A 20,540-nucleotide genomic window follows, 5' to 3' on the forward strand; every position below is an offset into this window, starting at 1 on the left:
TATCACAAGACCACTTCTGGTTAACTTCACGGATTCCACAGCACCCAACTCTGTTTTCACCCACCCTGAAACCACAAATGGATCAGCCAAAAGGCAAGGGTCCACTTTTTCAAAAAAAAGTCACTCCTACTTTCACAGGCTCATCTTTATCCTAACCCTTGGTGCAAGCCTCAGGCTCCGAGAACTTCACCACATCTACCACCTCCGATACTTCGCCCTCATTCACTTCCATTTCTCCTCCTGTCTTTAGTTCACTCTGCTTACTACTTTCTTCTTGAACAAACCATCTCACTTTTTCCCGCCATTTTTAACGGACTCAAGCTCACCCTCTTCCTCCCTTGCTCTTAGATCTCCTCTGCCTCTTTCTCCCTCCATATTCCAAGTATATGTCCCCTTATGATAATACTGCATTTGTCCTGACATATATCGTGTTCTTGCCTTCTCAAGGGACGCCATTTAACCGGCTGTCACAATCTCCGAACAATCAGCATTAACCCCTCGGGATGTAGCGCTCAACAGCGCATCCCACTTATAAAGCAGCTGCTTCATCTTGATGTTCTTCTTTATCAAAAGCTACCACGACGCTTTTCCATTTCAAACAAGCGCGCTCTTTCAACCACCACCCACAGCCTCGCTTCATGCGCTTGATACCCTTTCAAGTCCGAGCCGCCTCCACTTTTTCCAAATGGATCGCAGCTTTATAGGGTCACATCCGGCAATATACTGCCACGGGGGGAGGAGCTTGACAAGCTAACGTTTCGAATGAATTGACTTTTTAACGAAACAATTTTGCTCAGGGAAATATACTACAATTCAGGTAAGCCGGGTTTGTATTTTGCTTTAAATTTGTTTATCAAAGTAACATTACAACTAGCTTGTTAGCAAGCTAGTTCTATTTTTTACGGTTTAGCGAACGTTTAAATTTTAGGCGCTTGCCTTTGTAAGTTACTTAGTCATCTAGCTAGCTAACAACGTTACTGCTAACTGTATTTATCCGCAGATTGTTAGCTAGATAAACTAGCTAATATTCTACGTCGAAGATCCAATTTTCCCATGTTTGATAACTAGCCGCTACCTAGCTAACGTTACCGGTAGCCAGATAAAGTTAACACGGACGTGTTTAAATGCTTTTCAGAGTTAATCTCTCTCAATGTGTGTGTTGCTACCGTGTTATGTTGCTACCGTGTTATGTTGCTACGTTGGTGTTGTTTTGCTGCCATGCTGTGTTGTCGTCTTAGGTCTCTCTTTATGTAGCTAGTGTTGTGGTGTCTGTCTTGTCGTGATGTGTGTTTTGTCCTACTAGTGTACAGTACATTTTATTTCTAATCCCAGCCCTGGTCCCTGCGGGACTCTGTCTCTTTGTAGGCCGTCATTGTAAATCATTTTTTTCTTAATTGACTTTCCTAGTTAAATAAACGAATTATAATAAAATACTTCATTATGTAACGTTACAATTCTAGTCAGTGTTTATAATATTATAAAAATTGGATAGTTACTTAGCCAGCAAGCTAACGGTATTTGTGTGTGTTGTTTTGAAGGTACCATCAGTTATACCAATGAGTTCGAAAAGGAGAAGGGCCATCTCTCCATCCAGTAGTAGTGTGAGCGGAGGGGACTTTGACGATGCCTCCTCCTCCACTCCTGGAAGCGGGCGAAAGAGGAGAAGACCCTCTAATGTTCCTACGGTAGATCCTGTGAGTTGAATTTCTTACTCTTCTAGCACTGATGCAGTGGCGATTTTAGCATGTAAATCTTGGTGGGGCAAACTCCCCCCATTATTTTTATGCATGCCAGCAAAGCCACTAAACAATACATTAATTGCAAGGTGACAAACGGTGGCCACAAACTTTTAGGTCCTAAATAAAGCTGTCCCAACAGCAGCGCTTTCTTTTCAGCACCATGGAGTGAATCCTTACCACCGCTACACCTGGCTATCAGCAGTGCCTTGTCTGGCAGCAAAACAGTTCATTCAGCCTCATTTACTGCCCTTAAAAAAACATAGCTGATATGGCTGACTTGCTTAAACAAATGTGGTTTCTATTGACAATTGAGATGTACAAACTATGGCATAAGGGAACGACGAGCGGAAAAGAGGTAATGCCTAATTTTGATGAAGACGTTATTTGAGCAAGCTAGGATGGACGTAATCAACAACTTTTTTTCAGCCCTTTTGAAATGTACAGTGACAGAATTCAGAACATGGGCCGTTCTTACAGTATTCTCCCTGTCCACCAAGTCAGAACTGTAGGATGCATATAAGCAGACAATGAAAGCTCTTAAAATATTCAGTGATTACATTTCTCTAAAACAGGCTATAGGCTACATGTGCACCACCAAGTCACAACAGTAGGCTAAGTTAAGAGGGGGGAAAGGGACCAAATTAATTAGGGTGAGGCACATGAGCTACTATCAGCTTACTACACAACATACACGTAGTATTACTTTCTTAGCTACAGTATACATATCTCCCTGGCATATTACATCATTATGCAGCAGCATACAATACATTTTTGGAATAACCTTGTTGTTCTGGGCTCACTTGAAGAGGAAGGTGGTGCGGCGGCCCTTCTTGTGGGCATATTTTGTCATCAAAGTGTGACATTCTCTGGATTTATGGTGCTTTCAAGACAACTGGGAACTCTGGGGGGGACAAGGTCGAAACGTCGGTGATCTTCAGGTCGGAGCTCTAGAAGAGGCCCGAGTTCTCAACTTGTAATTCCGAGTTGGGTGACCGTTCAAAACGTATTTTCCCAGTTGGAGCTATTTTTTTTCAGAGTTCCCAGTTGTCTTGAACTCACTGGTCTCAGATTTTCCAGTTGTTTTGAACATGGCATAAGTCATGCTGGATTGACACCATGGCCAATGTATTCAACCTTTTCTGGCCCATGGTGTTATGTGAATGTTTGTCCGTTTTAAGCTTGGAAAAGAGACCGGTAAACCCAGACTTGGACTACACACCCACTCCACTGAATAGCAGACAAGTGATTGCTTTGCACCGCTTGCAGTTAGCCACTGATTCCTTCCAAACCACTCATTGCTGAATTTGCGATTTCCAACTTGTTGTGTAATGTTCATGTCCAATGTTAGATGAGCACCGATACGTTTTATCTATAATTTCTCTTCATATGAGAAGGACTGAAAAGGATTTCCCAGTAGATTGTCGACTTGATTCATGATGACTGCTTGTCTAGCTTGCTAGCTAAGATTTTGAAAGTATGATGTTGACATGATCAGTCCAATCAATGCTACGGTAGATATTTATCTGTGACAAGTGACCTTGAGCCTTCTTGGATGCACACTTCTAATGTCAATCTATGGCAGCACCCAAGGGGCTTGAATTTTGCGGTGACGTGTCACTCATGGGGACAGAACACTGAGCCAATTACGGCACAACTAGAGAACATTACCAACCCCTACGCTCTGTATTTTCCGCTGGCTGCCCCACTACCACAGAAAGCTAGGCTGAAACGTGTGTATTTTGGAGATGCCTTACTCAAGGAAGCAAAAAAGAGACCATGTTTGTATGCAGATTTATTAACTCAATTATTATTTTTACATTGTTTGCAAACTGATGTGACACATTAATGTGAAAATAACATAAAGCATCACTCCTGTGTTCCAGTGGCACATTGTGCTAGCTAATCCAAGGTTATCATGATGAAAACTGTTCTGATTTAAAGAAGCAATAAAACTGTCCTTCTTTAGATTAGTTGAGTATCTGGAGCATCCGCATTTGTGGATTCGATTACAGGCTCAAAATGGCCAGAAACAAAGAACTTTCTTCTGAAACTCGTCAGTCTATTCTTGTTCTGAGAAATTAAGGTAAAACCCATTTGAATTCGACAGACATCAGTAAACGTCTGCAAAAAAACTGAATCAAATTGTTGCAAACAGCACAGATAACATGTAAACAGTCTAACCAGCTCTGCTAGGGCGAGTAAAATAGTGAAGCGTGAGGTGTTCTCTCATTTGTGTTTGGAAGAAGCTAGCCAGATTTAGATAGCTTGGGCTCTTGACTAACTAATGTTGTGAGGTCAGAACCCTCGGATCAACCCTGCTCCTCGGCCAGAGCATCCAGTGTGCGCTCTGAACGCTCCGAGAGCGAAATGTACTGAATTTACGAATGGACAATCGGACAACGCTCTTAATTTACGAACGCAGAGGGTGCAGTCTGACACTCCAGAGTGAATTTAGGAACCCACCCTAACTATCCCCCTGATAAAGCTTGTGGTTATCTTTATCAACATCCTTGTTTTACTCTTGGTCAGGTTTGCCATGTTTTATTTGTGTGATGCAGTGAATCCAAGTATCCCAAACACCGACTTGTCTACTGTAACTTGCTTTGACACACATTATTAGATCATGTTTTGTGTTCAACAGATTGCTGTGTGCCATGAGGTGTACAACACTGTCAGGGACCACAAGGACGACCAGGGAAGGCTGCTTTGTGAGCTGTTCATCAGGGTACCAAAGAGAAGGTAAGCTAGCATGTATAACGAGAGATGGGTCATGTTCATTAGCGAGGACCATAACAAAAATTTGCAGCAGAAAACTTAAGTTAACTAGCATTTGTCATTGGACAAGTCCATGTAGTCCCTCCCTTTCGCAACCCATTTTCTGATATTTGGTGCCAAATGACCATAGACTAAATGTAGAGGAAAAGCCCCCAGGTGACTTATCTCTGCCTATTCCTCCCCCAGGAAACAGCCAGACTACTATGAGGTGGTGTCCCAGCCCATAGACATGACCAAGATCCAGCAGAAGCTCAAGTCAGAGGACTACCAAGATGTGGAGCAGCTCACTGCTGATTTCCAGCTCATGTTCAACAACGCCAAGACCTACTATAAGGTGACACACACACTATGTGGATTGAAGTCTAAGATGAAAATCGATTGAAAACTTGATTGTGTTGTACTTTGTGCTATTACATTTTGTGATAACAAACCTTGTTAGTCTTTGACTAGTAGGAAACACATCCTTTAGACACAGCAGGTTATTAATGCTTTTATATCAGGGTTTCCGTTAGGATAATGTGGTGCCGGACAACATGACCGGGAAGATTTAAATTTACTGGCGATTTTGAGAAATGTACCGGACCCATATGCATTGGGTTCGTAACCCATTAGGGCGTCTACCCCCGGTGCTCAGAATGACAGAAATAACATTTACATTATGGTAATTCATCTTAACAGAACATTCAATTCCTGTAATGAAGCAGCCAATAAAACGTCACTTTCAAACGTTTGCCTAAATGCAATTCTAAACAGTGCACCTGATGCTAGCAGTATATGACCGAGATGAAAATCTCCTTAGAAAGAGGGTGACTAAAGATGCAACAACTAGGACGGGTTGCTAATATGACTAGGATTGTACCTTTGGCTTCTGGACAACAAAAGAAAGTTGGTATGAAAATCAATAGAACAAGAGAGAAATGGCATTTGAGGAAGTCTTTCATAGGTGGCAAAAGGCCTAGCTGATTTTATTGAGTTGCGGCTGTCAGTGAAAAGCATCTAAGATATGTGTGAAGATTTAAAATATTGAGACAAGAAGAAGGGGAGGGGTGTGTGACAAAGATAGACTATAGGCACATCTTGTGCCTCAACTAGCCTACCTGGTTAAATCAAGGTGAAATAAATAAAAATCTCTCTCCAGAATGCAAGCTCTCAGCTCTCCAGAATGCGCTGTCTCCTGACAATTCTTTTGCTGTTTCATTGTGTGAATTGTTTATTTTTATCAATTCCCCCTTACATGTGTCACGAGTAGTAATTATACCGTTAATGCCCATCATTTGATTACATTAATTTCTGTTAATGCATTGTATTACTAATTAGGCCTACAGTCATTTACCATTCTCATTATTGTAGTGGAAATGTGTTTTGCAGAGTTCACAACCTGCTACACTTGTGAGAAATAAGTTTAGGTTTATTTCATAACTATCATTTTTTCATCGTCTTTTGTTTGGAGTGCTCCATGTGAGCAATGAGCATGGGTCTGGTTTCTCTGTCTTGTTAATGTTGAGGGAGCAAGCATAGAAGTAGCCTACCTGGCCTGCTGCGCACAAATGTAGGAAAGTGCCCATTTGGAGATGTTTTCTGCTTGTCTTAACTTACCACATCCACTACTAATAAACCAAGCTTCTCAGTAATTTTTTTTCTTCATCCCACACAGTAAGTCAATTGTTTTATTAACTTTTTTACATCCATTGCGAATGATAGGCCTATTGTGAGGAACTATTAGGCTATTTGAAAAGAATCACCAAGCCTCAGTGGAAAAGTCATAAAATACCTTTCTCTTTTGCAAAAACAGCTGTCTGAGGGCTGTAATAGGCTGGTAGATACAAGGTTGCAAGTTAGCTAGAAACCACTTCAGGCTGGATCCAGTTGATTGATTTGATACAATGTTGCACTTCACTAGCAATAATAGCTCCAGTCAAGACAGATAGGAAAGGGAGGCAGACGGGCTGAGTAGAGAGATGAATGTGATTGAAAGAACTGGAATTTCCATTAGTATGTTTTCTTTGTCAGCTTTATGTAATTTTACTTGGTTGACAATAAGTTATAGGCCACCAGATGCATTGGCCATAGTGAGTTCCATGCGCTCATTTAGGCTATTTAGCCGCCAAGGATCACAGTGTATAATGTGTCCATATGGCAGATGCTAATGCTGTCGCATTAGCGGAGTTTCAACTTTTTTATATTTTTATCATTATAATTAAGATTTTTCTGATTTAACGTGACAATGATTTTGAGAAGAAAAACGTTATTATTGAAATGAAACGGAAATGCGCATATGAAAATCATAACTGGCATGCAGATCGGAAGAAGTGGTAGGATAAATTGTATGCTTCCCCAAACTTGAAACAAGTCTTTATAAAATAATTGGCCACACATTTCTTTGTTTGGATTTTCAAGCAAGGTAGGACATGCCTCATAAAATGAAGTAAAACATTCAGGTTTCAAACGATGTTTTCAAAATGCATACTGCCTCCAGCTAAAGTGGCGGGTGACGTGCTGATAGCTTGCCTACTGTTGTTTTTTTCCTCCCGGATCAATTTGGCCGGCAACAATTTTATTTATTTGCCTTTTGTTTTTTTTACTGGCCAAAAGCCAGCAATTACCGGCTAACGGAAACCCCGTTTTTATCTCTGACTTGTCAGGCTGATGGTGTGGAGTACCAAGAGGCCTGCAGGCTGTGGGAACTCTATGTCCACACCAGGAATGAGTTTGTTCAGCCAGGGGATGGTGATGAAGATGACGATGATGGTGAAGACATCCTAGATAATCCTGCTCTCTTCACTGAAGATGAGGTAAAGATTAAAGATCATCTGACAAATCCATTTTTACCTCTATATATCATGATCTTTTTGCTCCTTCCTGCTTTGCATGTCTATCTATCATGGACAATCTACATCATGTTAAGTCAAGTACATATACCTTTTATTCTCACCTCTTCTGTGTCTACAACATCTACCCTCAAGCTAAGTTTACTCATTGTTGACACTTGCAACTCAAGTTCCATAAGTACTGGATGTGCGTGGGATCATAGCTTGTGGTTGTTCCTGTATGCGCTGATCTACAGACCCCACCGAGCTGCCTGAAGGAGGTTTTGGAGCAGCTGCTAGATGCTGTAGTGTCATACACGGACCCCTCAGGAAGGGTCATCAGTGAGCTCTTCCAGAAGCTGCCTTCCAAAGTGCACTACCCAGACTACTATGCCGTTATCAAGGAGCCCCTTGATCTGAGAGCCATCACTCAGAGAATACAGGTATCCTATTCACCTGACGCATTGCAATTTGTGTAGAAATGACTGACATCTAATTGGTTAAGCGTATTAATACATAAACACATGAATATAGGCCTACTTGATATCATTTGTTATTTTGTGTAATTATATAAGATATCATATGTGTCCTGTGTAGCTCAGTTCGTAGAGCATGGCGCTTGCAGCACCAGGGTTGTGGGTTCGATTCCCATGGGGACCAGTATGAACATTTATACTCTCACTATTGTCAGTCGCTCTGGATAAGAGCGTCTGCTAAATAACTAAAATGTAACTCTGTAACCTAACCATGATATTTTGTGAATCTTTGTCAGATTGGATACTACAAAAGTGTCACCGGCATGGCTAAGGATGTTGACCTTCTGGTGAAAAATGCAAAAACATACAATGAACCAGGATCTCAGGTTTTTAAGGTATATTTATCCTCCTATATGGCATAGGATATATTTTATACAACATTTACCTATTGGTATCTTATGTTCTTGTGAGTAGTTGTGCGGAAAGTCTAGTTTCAGTAGAGCTATGTTGTGCTCAAGATTTTCCTGCATGTCTACAACTTGTAGATGTTATAGAAGCACACTAATCTCAACGCTTCCTTATTTGATGTCAAGGATGCTAACATCATCAAGAAGGTCTTCATCCAGAGAAAGACTGAGATAGACCATGCTGAGCCCACTAAGACCAGTGTCCGCATCAAGAACCGGAGGTCAGCCCAGGGAGACCGTTTCTCTGCCATCACCCTGGCTTTGCAGTACGGCTCAGAGAATGATGAGGACGCCCTGCTCTCTGGTGAGTTTGTCAACACTACAAACGCGCACACACACACTAACCAGATTTTAATTGTTGAGTCTTTGAGGCCAAGCCCTCTTCATAGCTTTATGTTATTACGGTGTGGTTAAGTATGTGTGATTTTGTAAATGTGTGCACCTCTGTGTATCATGTGTTCCAGGCTCTGTGCATTATGACGAGGGTGAGTCTGAGGCGGAGTGCCTGAGCTCCAGTATGGACATGGGTAACCCAGTGTTCCAGCTGTACGAGGCTGTGAGGGGGGGCAGGAACAGCCAGGGACCGCTCCTTTCTGAACCCTTCCTCCAGCTGCCCTCCAGGAAAGAATACCCTGACTACTACCAGCAGATCAAACAGCCCATCGCCCTGCAGCAGATCAGGTAGTAATAGGCTACTATAGTACATCGTCCTATAGGCACTGTACATGGAGAGTTGGTGTCCGTGTAGCTAACGTCAGTCAATGATGAAAAAGAGAATGTCCGCTCAGTGTTGCTGCTCCCAAATGCAATTTTTTTGTTTGTTTTTTTATTCTCCTTTTTTTTGCAAGCAGCAAAACTCTATGGACCTTGTTTTTGTCCAGCTCCTGATGCTATTTTGGATGTATGTAAAACCCATCCATTCAGTGAATGATGAACTTCTTTGTCCCTGTCTCAGGGAGAAGATGAAGAATGGGGAGTACGAGAGCGTGGAGCAGATGGACTCTGACCTTACTCTGATGTTTGAGAACGCCAAGTGCTACAACGTGCCCACCTCAGGCATCTCCAAACGGGCCCTCCGGCTACAGCAGATCCTGCTGGTCAGTAGAGGGACTTGGATCTTGTTTGCCCTTTATGCTGTTGGTTTAGGAGGGGACTCTCCAACCCTGTTCCTGGGGACCTACCCTCTTGTAGAGTTTCACTCCAACCCCAGTTGTAACTAACCTGATCTAGTGCCTTGCAAAAGTATTCACCCCCTTGGCGTTTTTCCTATTTTGTTGCATTACAACCTGTAATCTAAATAGATTTTTATTAGGATTTCATGTGATGGACATACACAAAATAGTCCAAATTGATGAAGTGAAATGAAAAAAATAACATGTTTCAAAAAATTCTACAAAATAAAAAATGGAAAAGTGGTGCGTGCGCATGTATTCACCCCCTTTGCTATGAAGCCCCTAAATAAGATCTGGTGCAACCAATTACCTTCAGAAGTCACATAATTAGTTAGATTGCACACAGGTGGACTTTATTTAAGTGTCACATGATCTCGGTATATATACACACCTGTTCTGAAAGGCCCCAGAGTCTGCAACACCACTAAGCGGCACTATGAAGACCAAGGAGCTCTCCAAACAGGTCAGGGTCAAAGTTGTGGAGAAGTACAGATCAGGGTTGGGTTATAAAAACATATCTGAAACTTTGAACATCCCACGGAGCACCATTTAAATCCATTATTAAAAAATGTAAAGAATATGACACCACAACAAACCTGCCAAGAGAGCTGCCCACCAAAACCCACAGACCAGGCAAGGAGGGCATTAATCAGAGAGGCAACAAAGAGACCAAAGATAACCCTGAAGGAGCTGCAAAGCTCCACAGCAGCGATTGGATTATTTGTCCATAGGACCACTTTAAGCCATACACTCCACAGAGCTGGGCTTTACGGAAGAGTGGCCAGAAAAAAACATAAGAAAACATGTTTGCCAAAAGGCATGTGGGAGACTCCCCAAACATATGGAAGAAGGTACTCTGGTCAGATGAGAATAAAATTGTGCTTTTTGGCCATCAAGGAAAACGCTATGTCTGGCGCAAACCCAACACCTCTCATCATCCTGAGAACATGCTTCACTGTTGGGATGGTGGTGGTGGCAGCATCATGCTGTGGGGATGCTTTTCATCGGCAGGGACTGAGGAAACTGGTCAGAATTGAAGGAATGATGGATGGCGCTAAATGCAGGGAAATTCTTGAGGGAAACCTGTTTGTCTTCCAGAGATTTGAGACAATGACCCTAAGCATACTGCTAAAGCAACACTCCAGTGGTTTAAGGGGAACATTTAAATGTCTTGGAATGGCCTAGTCAAAGCCCAGACTTCAATCCAATTGAGAATATGTGGTATGACTTAAAGATTGCTGCACAACAGCGGAACCCATCCAACTTGAAGGAGCTAGAGCAGTTTTGCCTTGAAGAATGGGCAAACATCCCAGTGGCTAGATGTGCCAAGCTTATAGAGACATACTCCAAGAGACTTGCAGCTGCAAGAGGTGGCTCTACAAAGCATTGACTTTGGGGGGGCTGTATAGTTATGCATGCTCAAGTTTTCAGTTGTTTTGTCTTGTTTCTTGTTTGTTTCCCAATAAAAAATATTTTGCATTTTCAAAGTGGTAGGCATGTTGTGTAAATCAAATGATACAAACCCCCCCAAAATTAATTTTAATTCCAGTTTGTAAGGCAACAAAATTGGAAAAATGCCAAGGGGGTGAATACTTTCATAAGCCACTGTATAGCTTATCAAACAGATAATTATTAGAATCGGGTGCGCTAGATTGGGGTTAGAGAAAAAACCTACAGGACGGTAGCTCTCCAGGAACAAGTTTGGAGAGCCCTGGTTTAGGGTAAGAGCTGAATATATTAAACTGTAGTTCAGAGTTCACTGGTAGGATTTCTTTCTGGTGGTGGGTTGGGACTGCAACTGTAGGAGTACAAGACATAAAAATGCTACTTCTGGTAGAGTTTCTGTATAACAGTGGTGGCTGCTGAGGGGAGGGTGGCTCATAATAATGGCCAGAACGGAGTTAATGGAATGGCATCAAGCACATGGAAACCATGTTTTTGATACCATTCCACTTATTCCACTCCAGCCATTACCACGGGCCCGTCCTCCCCAATTAAGGTTCCACCAACCTCCTGTGCTGTATACAAAATAATTAAGACTGAATGGTGAGTAGTACACTATTGTTTTAAATGCAGTATGTAATGAATGCTTTGCAGCTTAAGAAGAGGGAGCTTTTGAGGAGAGGTGACGAAGAGGAACAGGACAGCATTCTGTCCTCTGACACAGGAACTGGCAGTGCCACCAAGAGGAAAAGGTAGGACCACTTCTCTCTCTCTCGTTCTCTTTCCTTCCACGTCTACATAGATGCCATTGTTACCATCGCACACCAAGTCAACCACCTATCACTTTCATTCTCGATTTCTGTGTCTATCTACAACAGCTGCCCTCATGCTTATAAGTTACAGGAGGTTATTGGCACCTTAATTGTGCAGGACGGGCTCAGTTGGTAGAGCATGATGTGGCTCAGTTTGTAGAGCATGGTGTTTGCAATGCCAGGGTTGTGGGTTCGATTCCCACGGGGGACCAGTACGGGAAAAAATGTATGAAATGTATGCATTCACTACTGTAAGTCGCTCTGGATAAGAGCCTCTGCTAAATGACTAAAATGTAAAAATGTAGTAATGGCTGGAACGGAATGGATGGAATGGTATCGAACGCATCTAACACATGGTTTCCATGTGTTTACCATTCCATTGACGCCATTCCAGCCTATATTATGAGCTGTCCTTCCCTCAGCAGCCTCCTGTGTTATAAGTTGACCCTTTGTCAGGCTTAGTAGATCTGCAACACTTGCAACTCAAGTTGCCTACAGGCGGCCAGGTTTTTTTAATCAAATCTATAAAGCATTAATTCGCTATCCTGACAACTTGTGTTGGCTAATATTGCGTTTATACATATTTTATATTTAACAAAAAAGTAACTTTACTAACCCAGGCTTCTCTTTCCCTGCAGCCATAAGAAGAACATGAAGAACCGTATGAAGGCACTGTATGCTGCAGTGACTGAAGCCAGAGAGGCAGGGACCAACCGGAGGCTTTGTGATCTGTTCATGGTCAAGCCCTCCAAGAAGGACTACCAAGACTACTACAAGGTAGATATGAGTTCAACACAAGGCTTTCACAGTCCACTAGTTGGTGGTTGCTAGGGTCAATTAATCAACGTTTTTCTTTAAACGTACAAATCTTACTTTCCATGACAAAATGTAGTCTGGTGTAGTAGACATATCCTATTGCAGTGGGGAAACACCACACATATTTTATATCCAAGCAGAATCTTGTTTATTTGAAACGCATATCTCGGGTTCACCGATGGAAAATATCTTGGAATTTTTATTTTTATTCCCCATTGTTGGAATCGATACAGATGCCGTGGATCGACTAATCTATGATCCTAATTCCTCCCTACTATCAGGTGATCCTGGAGCCCATGGACCTTAAGACCATCGAGCACAACGTCCGCTCAAAGCGCTACGCCACTGAAGAAGCCCTGATGGACGACATGAGGCTGATGTTCCGCAATGCACGTCACTACAACGAGGAGGGATCTCAGGTAGGACCACAGCCAATCACTCACAGGGCCATGTCGCTGTGAACAGTTTGAAGCGAACCGGAGCACATGCGCAGATACAACAATTTGCTCTCACAGAGTATATCGCTCATTCAGTATCCTCGGCTATTCATTGATGAAAGGCCCTGCTTTACTGAAGTTGCAAGACATTGCGAGATTATTACATTGCAAGATACAGCTTTTGATTGTCGTTAGGTAGGTCTAGTGCACGGTCTGACTGTCTGCCGGGTGGCCGACCTGCCTGTACTGTGCCCCTCCCCTCTCTCGCCATCCCTCGCTAGCTCGCTATGACACACCGTGAGACCCGAACAATTGCTGGCATTGTGAATTCACATGGATTTCTTTTATTTTTTTTCTCATCGTTATAACAGAAAACCGATTGGGGGGGGAAGAAAAATGTCAGTTTAAACGTTAATTTTTTTCAATTTGCCATATCCCTAGTAGGCATAAAACTATATCCCTAGTAGGCATAAAACTGGGTGGGACTGACTACCTGAACTTGTCCAGTAAGAAACTGAATGTTGTCTATTGTATTCCCTAATGAACACAACCCTGGGCTAAATTTACAACAAAAAGGAGGGTTGAGTGACATGTTCTGATGTTGTTTTGCTGTGAAGGTTTATAACGACGCTGGCATCCTGGAGAAGATAGTGAAGGACAAGAGGAAGGAGCTAGGAGCTTCTCCCGAGGAGGACACTGACAACATGGGATCTCCTAAGCTCAAACTAAGTGTGTTTGACTCTTCTCTATGGGCGTTTTAACATTACTTCCGAAAAATACCAAGAAAACATAGGCTATATACAGTTGACGTCGGAAGTTTACATACACCTTAGCCAAGTACATTTAAACTCAGTTTTTCACAATTCCTGACATTTAATCCTAGTAAAAATTCCCTGTCTTAGGTCAGTTAGGATCACCACTTTATTTTAAGAATGTGAAATGCCAGAATAATAGGAGAGAGAATTATTTCTTTCAGCTTTTATTTCATCACAATCAGTATTTGATAGCATTGCCTTTTAAATTGTTTAACTTGGGTCAAACGTTTTGGGTAGCCTTCCACAAACTTCCCACAATAAGTTGGGTGAATTTTGGCCCATTCCTCCTGACAGAGCTGGTGTAACTGAGTCAGGTTTGTAGGCCTCCTTGCTTGCACATGCTTTTTCAGTTCTGCCCACAAATTGTCCATTTGGAAGACCCATTTGCAACCAAACTTTAACTTCCTGACTGATGTCTTGAGATGTTGCTCATATATATCCACATAATTTTCCTTCCTCATAATTCCATCTATTTTGTGAAGTGCACCAGTCCCTCCTGCAGCAAAGCACCCCCACAACATGATGCTGCCACCCCGTGCTTCATGGTTGGGATGGTGTTCTTCGGCTTGCAAGTCTCCCTCTTTTTCCTCCAAACATAACAATGGTCATTATGGCCAAACAGTTCTATTTTTGTTTCATTAGACCAGAGGACATTTCTCCAAAAAGTATGATCTTTGTCCCCATGTGCAGTGGCAAACCATAGTCTGGCTTTTTTATTGCGGTTTTGGAGCAGTGGCATCTTCCTTGCTGTCCGGCCTTTCAGGTTATGTCGATGTAGGACTCGTTTTACTGTGGATATAGATACTTTTGTACCTGTTTCCTCCAGCATCTTCACAAGGTCCTTTGCTGCTGTTCTGGGATTGATTTGCACTTTTCGCAGCAAAATACGTTCATCTGTAGGAGACAGAACGCGTCTCCTTCCTGAGCGGTATGATGGCTGCGTGGTCCCATGGTGTTTATACTTGCGTACTATTGTTTGTACATATGAACGTGGTACCTTCAGGCGTTTAGAAATTGCTCACAAGGATGAACCAGACTTGTGGAGGTCTACAATTTTTTTTCTGAGGTATTGGCTGATTTCTTTTGATTTTCCCATGTCAATCACAGGCACTGAGTTTGAAGGTAGGCCTTGAAATATATCCACAGGTACACCTCCAATGACTCAAATGATGTCAATTGGCCTATCAGAAGCTTCTAAAGCCATGACACAATTTTCTGGAATTTTCCAAGCTGTTTATAGGCGCAGTCAACTTAGTGTATGTAAACTTCTGACCCACTGGAATTGTGATTAAGTGAAATAATCTGTCTATAGACAACTGTTGGAAAATGACTTGTGTCATGCACAAAGTAGATGTCCTAACCGACTTGCCAAAACTATAGTTTGTTAACAAGAAATTTGTGGAGTGGTTGAAAAACAAGTTTTAATGACTCCAACCTAAGTATGTAAACTTCCGACTTCAACTGTATATCTTGCTGTTTTGATGACATTTACACGGAATTCTCTCTGTAGGGAAGAGTGCTGTGTCTCCTAAGAAGTCCAATAAGTGCCTGACCCCCCTGCAGCAGCGCCTCAACGAACTGTATGACGCTGTGAGGAACTACACAGACGCCAGGGGGCGACGTATCTCCACCATCTTCCTGCGCCTGCCCTCCCGTGCGGAGCTGCCTGACTACTACGCCACCATCAAGAGGCCCATCGACATGGAGCGCCTGCGCAGGTAAGCTAGAGGCTAACCTGTGTGTGTGGTAGCTATGCGCGTGTTGACTCATAACCCGCAGTTCCTGCGCTTATATCTGGGGGTTTAGGGTCATGTAATATTGTGTGGATAAAGGTTGGGTTGAATAAAGAGAAAAGAATGCCTTAAAACATCCACGAATGTATCATTCTTGTGCAATTTATATTTTTAGGCTACATTGAGGTTTTTCTTTCATTATTTTAGGCTAACTGTACGCGTGCCAAATAGTCTACAAATTCTTTTGGGAACGGGCAAAAAAAGCAAGCCTCAATTCACGGAGGCAAGAAGGACAATGTCAGAGTTGAATTCAATAAGAGAAAAGCTGTGAAATGGAGAGTTGAAACTAAAGAGAAGGGAGGGGCAGAAATGTATTGTTTTGGAAAGATGTGGTAAAAGGATGATAGCAGTACTGGCTATGTTGTGTGATTGTTGAATTTGTATAGCCCTCAGTCACAAGACGGGGACTTCAAATAAGCCTATGGCACGTCAAGGGAACTGTAGCCTACTGTTCGGATGGGTTAAATGGAAAATGAAATCTGAACACTGACTGTAGGTCTATAACCTCTCACTTAGCCTTAATATTATCTCCTGAAGAATTAAGCATTTCTTACAGTAAAATTAGGCTATACACCAAATGTAGGCTAGATTTTGACTTGGGAACATGAGTTGAGAGAAATTCTTTCTTTCAGTATCTTGAGAGAATGCGAATGCACAGTTAGATAATGTCTGTAGAGGTGCCATCTTTATCAGCATCATAAAAGCTGATAGTATTTCAACCACATAAAATATGCATCCAAGCTGAACTAAAATCTCATCAGAAACATGTTGGGTCGTTTTCACAGCATTCTATTTCCTTACAACCGGTCAAACTGATGTCATTTAGACATTTTTCACAGTAAATATTTCAATTTTTTTAAGTTGCATTTTGCATTGCATTTTTCTCCCCGGCTCCTAAATGTCTTTTGCTCTGCGAAAGAAGCAGAGATGACAGAGAACTTTACCAATGTCAACTAGATAGAATGAATGCTTCAATCGAATTCTTATTATTTTTTTTAAGGTGAAATCACCTTTATTTACCCAGGTAGGCTTGTTGAGAACAAGTTCTCATTTACAACTGCGACCTGGCCAAGGCAAAGCAAAGCAGTGCGACACAAACAACGACACTGAGTTACACATGGAATAAACAAAAATACAGTCAATAATACAACAGAAAAAGTCTATATACAGTGTGTTCAAATGAGGTAGGATAAGGGAGGTAAGGCAATACATAGGCCATAGTGGAGAAATAATTACAATATAGCAATTAAACACTGGAGTGATAGATGTGCAGAAGATGAATGTGCAAGTAGAGTATTATGACATTCTGGTGAGCAAGAGTTTATTTGGTTTTCTAGTGCAACATATAATGACAGAAGAGACGCTGCATGTATCTAATATAGACAAGTTGACTAACAAATAGCCTACCAAAATGTCGGAGATTATAAGCAGAACCATATCTAAATCGGGTAAGAAAATCCTGCACCTCCTGTCAAATCTTTATGCCGTCTCTGACTGTAGCCTACAGCGCATTTTCTATATTAGCGGATTAGGGTTGAGTATGTGCCTCAGATTTTCACTTTATTACATATAGTTGGGTGGGTTATTAGCAATTGCAGGTGGGTGCTGGTGAACAAACAGCTGACCCTTCCACCACTAGTGTGTGGCTAGCTAAAGGTTAGGTTGCTGGGGGGTTAGAGAGGTGGGCCAGGAACTAAGGTTGCCCTGTTTGAATCCCAGCTCCGACGGGGAAAAGCTGTTGTGGAGTGAGCCAGCAACTGGAGGGTTGCTTGTATCAGTATCCTAGATACTATATCCTGGTGTTGTGCCCTTGAGCAGGGCACTTATTCCTTAAACTGCATCAGTGGCGGTTGGGATCTGATAAAACTAAAAACAACCTTTCATTCAATAGAATAAAATAAGAGTATAGTTCAAAAATAACAGTGACCATAACAACAACGTCAAAGATGTTTGAGTATGATTTGCCCTCCACAAATAAATAATTACATTTATACAACATTAGTTGTTGTAGCTCTATTTGAATGAAGTGAGATAAATGACGAGTCCATAAAGCAAACCATATTAAGTAAAGATATACAAAAAAAATATCTGTTTCTCCCTGTTTCAATTGAAAATGCAATGATCTTATCTTCTTGTTCTCCAGCCACATGGCGGGCGGTCGTTACCAGGACGTTGATGCTCTGGTGGAAGACTTTGCAGTGATGTTCAACAACGCCTGTACCTACAACGAGCCAGAGTCCCTGATCTACCGCGATGCTCTGCTCCTCCACCGCGTGCTCCTGGATACCCGGCGGCTGCAGGAGGGAGGGGAGGAGGGAGGCGGCTCTCCCCCTGCTGTAGGGCCCGTGGTCATGGAACTGATCAGGAACCTGTTTGTGTCTGTGCTGGCGCACCAGGACGAGGAGGGGAGGTGTTACAGCGACTCACTGGCTGAGATCCCTGCCCAGGTAAGAGAGAGGGGATCGCCCATACCCTACCTGGGGCCGCCGTATTCATAGTGTCTCGGGGTAGGAGTGCTGATCTAGGATCAGGTCCTCCACTGTCTGTAATTTTATTCATTGTGATCTAAAAGGCAAAACCTATCATAATTCAGCACTCATATGGCCCCTAGTTATGCTCTTAAAAATAACTGATGTTTAAGATATCAGCAAAGTCATTCAGAGTTTTTTTAATAGCAACTGTTTTTCTGAACGACAAACAACACTATGTTAACTGACTTCAACAGGACCCGACCAGCCCGGAGAACCCTCCGCTCAACTTCGACGTGATCCGGGCCAACGTAGACCGAGGACGCTACCGCAGGCTGGACGTGTTCCAGGAGCACATGTTCAATGTGCTGGAGAAGGCCAGGCGCCTGCACAGGTACATAGTCATTAGAAAGGCTTTTTGAATTGCTCTCCAACCTTTTTTGAGTCTTGAACCACCCCCATGAACCCTCGCCTTGCCCTGTCTCTTCCCAGGACGGACTCTGAGATCTTTGAGGATGCGGTGGAGCTGCAGCAGTTCTTTATAAAGATCCGGGATGAGCTGTGTAAGAACGGAGAGATCCTCCTCTCCCCTGCGCTCAGCTACACCTCCAAACACCTGCACAATGACGTGGAGCAGGAAAAGAGAGAGAAAGTACCTAAGGAGATAGAGGAGGACAAACTGAAGAGGGAGGAGGAGAACAAAGGTGTGTTAGTGTGTGATGGCATTGTGGCCGGGTATGCGTGTGTAGAATACATGTATTTCTTTCTGTGTGATTGTCAGTGCAGGTGATTGATGTGACATTGACTCAGAGTCTGAAGCATATACAATGTGAGAGGTATAATAATAATATTCTAATTTACTTCCAGAGGAGGGGGAGAAGGCTGAGGACCCAGCTGGGGGAGGTGCGGGGCAAGAGAGGACATACCGTCAGGACTGCAGCTTTGAGAACAGCACCTACCACGTGGGTGACTGTGTCTACGTGCAGCCAGCCGAGGCCAACCTCAAGCCTCACATCGTTTGCATCGAGCGCCTGTGGGAGGACGAAGCAGGTAACCAACTCAACACGCAGGTTTAGACATGCACGCTTTGAGACACACACACACTCCTACTGCTTTCTGCCACTCCCTCCTGTCAGTAATGTGTGTGTGTGTGTGTGTGTGTGTGTGTGTGTGTGTGTAGGTGAGAAGTGGCTGTATGGCTGTTGGTTCTACAGGCCTAGTGAGACCTTCCATCTAGCCACACGCAAGTTCCTCAAGCAAGAGGTCTTCAAGAGTGACTACTTCAACAAAGTACCAGTCAGCAAGATACTGGCAAAATGCATGGTCATGTTTGTCAAGGTAAGGCCATCCTATATATCTGAACGGTTTTGATAATACACACCCCGGGACCATAGATTGTATGCAGTTCTATGGTCATCTATTGGATCATTATTTTAGCTGAATGTTGTAGCTACGTGCATGCCCCGCCCACCTGAGGATCTGTCTTCTTCAGCCATCTATTCCCTGTGTTTGAGTGGTGCTTTTATTTCACTCCTGCAACTCATTCATGCTCTTACTTGTGCCTGTCGGTTTTTCCCGTTAACGTTATGACTACGGAGATGTTTATAATGACCTGTCAAACACACCCCAGTAATTGCTGAAATGGGCTCAATGGAATACATTCTTTCTGTTGCATCTATAAGAACGCTAAAGCTTTGTCTGGAATGTAACGTAGGCCTGTTGTCCCGACACTTGCATCACAAGAAAGAGAAGAAGTCACTTTTTATTTTAATTAGTGTTCATTTTTTTTGTGGAATTGAAAAAAATGATCATTTAATACAGTTGAAATGTTTACAAATTAGATGCTCTGAAATGAAAGCAACTTCTGAAAATGAACATTCGGATTATACTGATATTATGTCTGATCTCGCAAACAATGTTAAATGTATAGATGGGTGTCCTCTAGAGCCAAGCATGTTGATTTTTAAGGGTATCCTGCTATTGAATGCTATTTGTATCCTGCTGTTGAATTATGCAACAGAACGTGCTAACAATCATTTATCAGGCAGTCGAGACAGTGCAGGTAGGCCTAGACAGAGCAAGTTTTGGGTGGTTGAAACCGTGTTCCAACCCTTTATGTTAATTTCATAATTTATGCACTTTGCAAATGAACCGAGTGTATTTATACAAATTAGGTACGTGTATATATTATTTGTAACATATATATGATATATATATATATATGTATATGTTACAAATAATATATACACGTACCTAATTTGTATAAATACACTCGGTTCATTTGCAAAGTGCATAAATATATATATACACTGAACGAAAATATAAACACATTTTATTGAAGCACACAGCGCAATTAAAATTGTCTGTCCTCGGTAGCAACACTCACTACCAAGTTCCAAACTGCCTCTGGAAGCAACGTAATCACAAGAACTGAGCTTCATGAAATGGGTTTCCATAGTCGAACAGCCACACACAAGCCTAAGATCACCATGCGCAATGCCAAGCGTCGGCTGGAGTGGT

General features: G+C 42.5%; 1 protein-coding gene across 4 annotated transcripts in view; it reads left to right on the top strand.

Moving 5' to 3' along the window:
* Positions 1-675: 675 nt before the first annotated feature.
* The window catches only part of LOC106565336 (protein polybromo-1), a 37,041-nt gene continuing 17,176 nt past the window's right edge, over positions 676-20,540 (top strand). For all 4 annotated transcript variants that reach the window (XM_014132326.3, XM_014132328.3, XM_014132327.3 and 1 more), the window contains exons 1-20: positions 676-817; positions 1,539-1,694; positions 4,381-4,478; positions 4,701-4,848; positions 7,157-7,306; positions 7,579-7,764; positions 8,094-8,192; positions 8,391-8,568; positions 8,729-8,945; positions 9,220-9,361; positions 11,534-11,631; positions 12,330-12,468; positions 12,789-12,926; positions 13,562-13,673; positions 15,270-15,477; positions 17,696-17,999; positions 18,278-18,414; positions 18,513-18,724; positions 18,888-19,070; positions 19,201-19,358. In XM_014132326.3, the coding sequence (XP_013987801.1) occupies positions 1,557-1,694; positions 4,381-4,478; positions 4,701-4,848; positions 7,157-7,306; positions 7,579-7,764; positions 8,094-8,192; positions 8,391-8,568; positions 8,729-8,945; positions 9,220-9,361; positions 11,534-11,631; positions 12,330-12,468; positions 12,789-12,926; positions 13,562-13,673; positions 15,270-15,477; positions 17,696-17,999; positions 18,278-18,414; positions 18,513-18,724; positions 18,888-19,070; positions 19,201-19,358 (3,045 nt within the window). In that variant the 5' untranslated portion in view covers positions 676-817; positions 1,539-1,556. The remainder of the gene's footprint in view (positions 818-1,538; positions 1,695-4,380; positions 4,479-4,700; positions 4,849-7,156; positions 7,307-7,578; positions 7,765-8,093; positions 8,193-8,390; positions 8,569-8,728; positions 8,946-9,219; positions 9,362-11,533; positions 11,632-12,329; positions 12,469-12,788; positions 12,927-13,561; positions 13,674-15,269; positions 15,478-17,695; positions 18,000-18,277; positions 18,415-18,512; positions 18,725-18,887; positions 19,071-19,200; positions 19,359-20,540) is intronic.

The sequence above is a fragment of the Salmo salar genome, chromosome 12 (assembly GCF_965601325.2).
Source record: "Salmo salar chromosome 12, fSalSal1, whole genome shotgun sequence".
Taxonomy (NCBI): domain Eukaryota; kingdom Metazoa; phylum Chordata; class Actinopteri; order Salmoniformes; family Salmonidae; genus Salmo; species Salmo salar.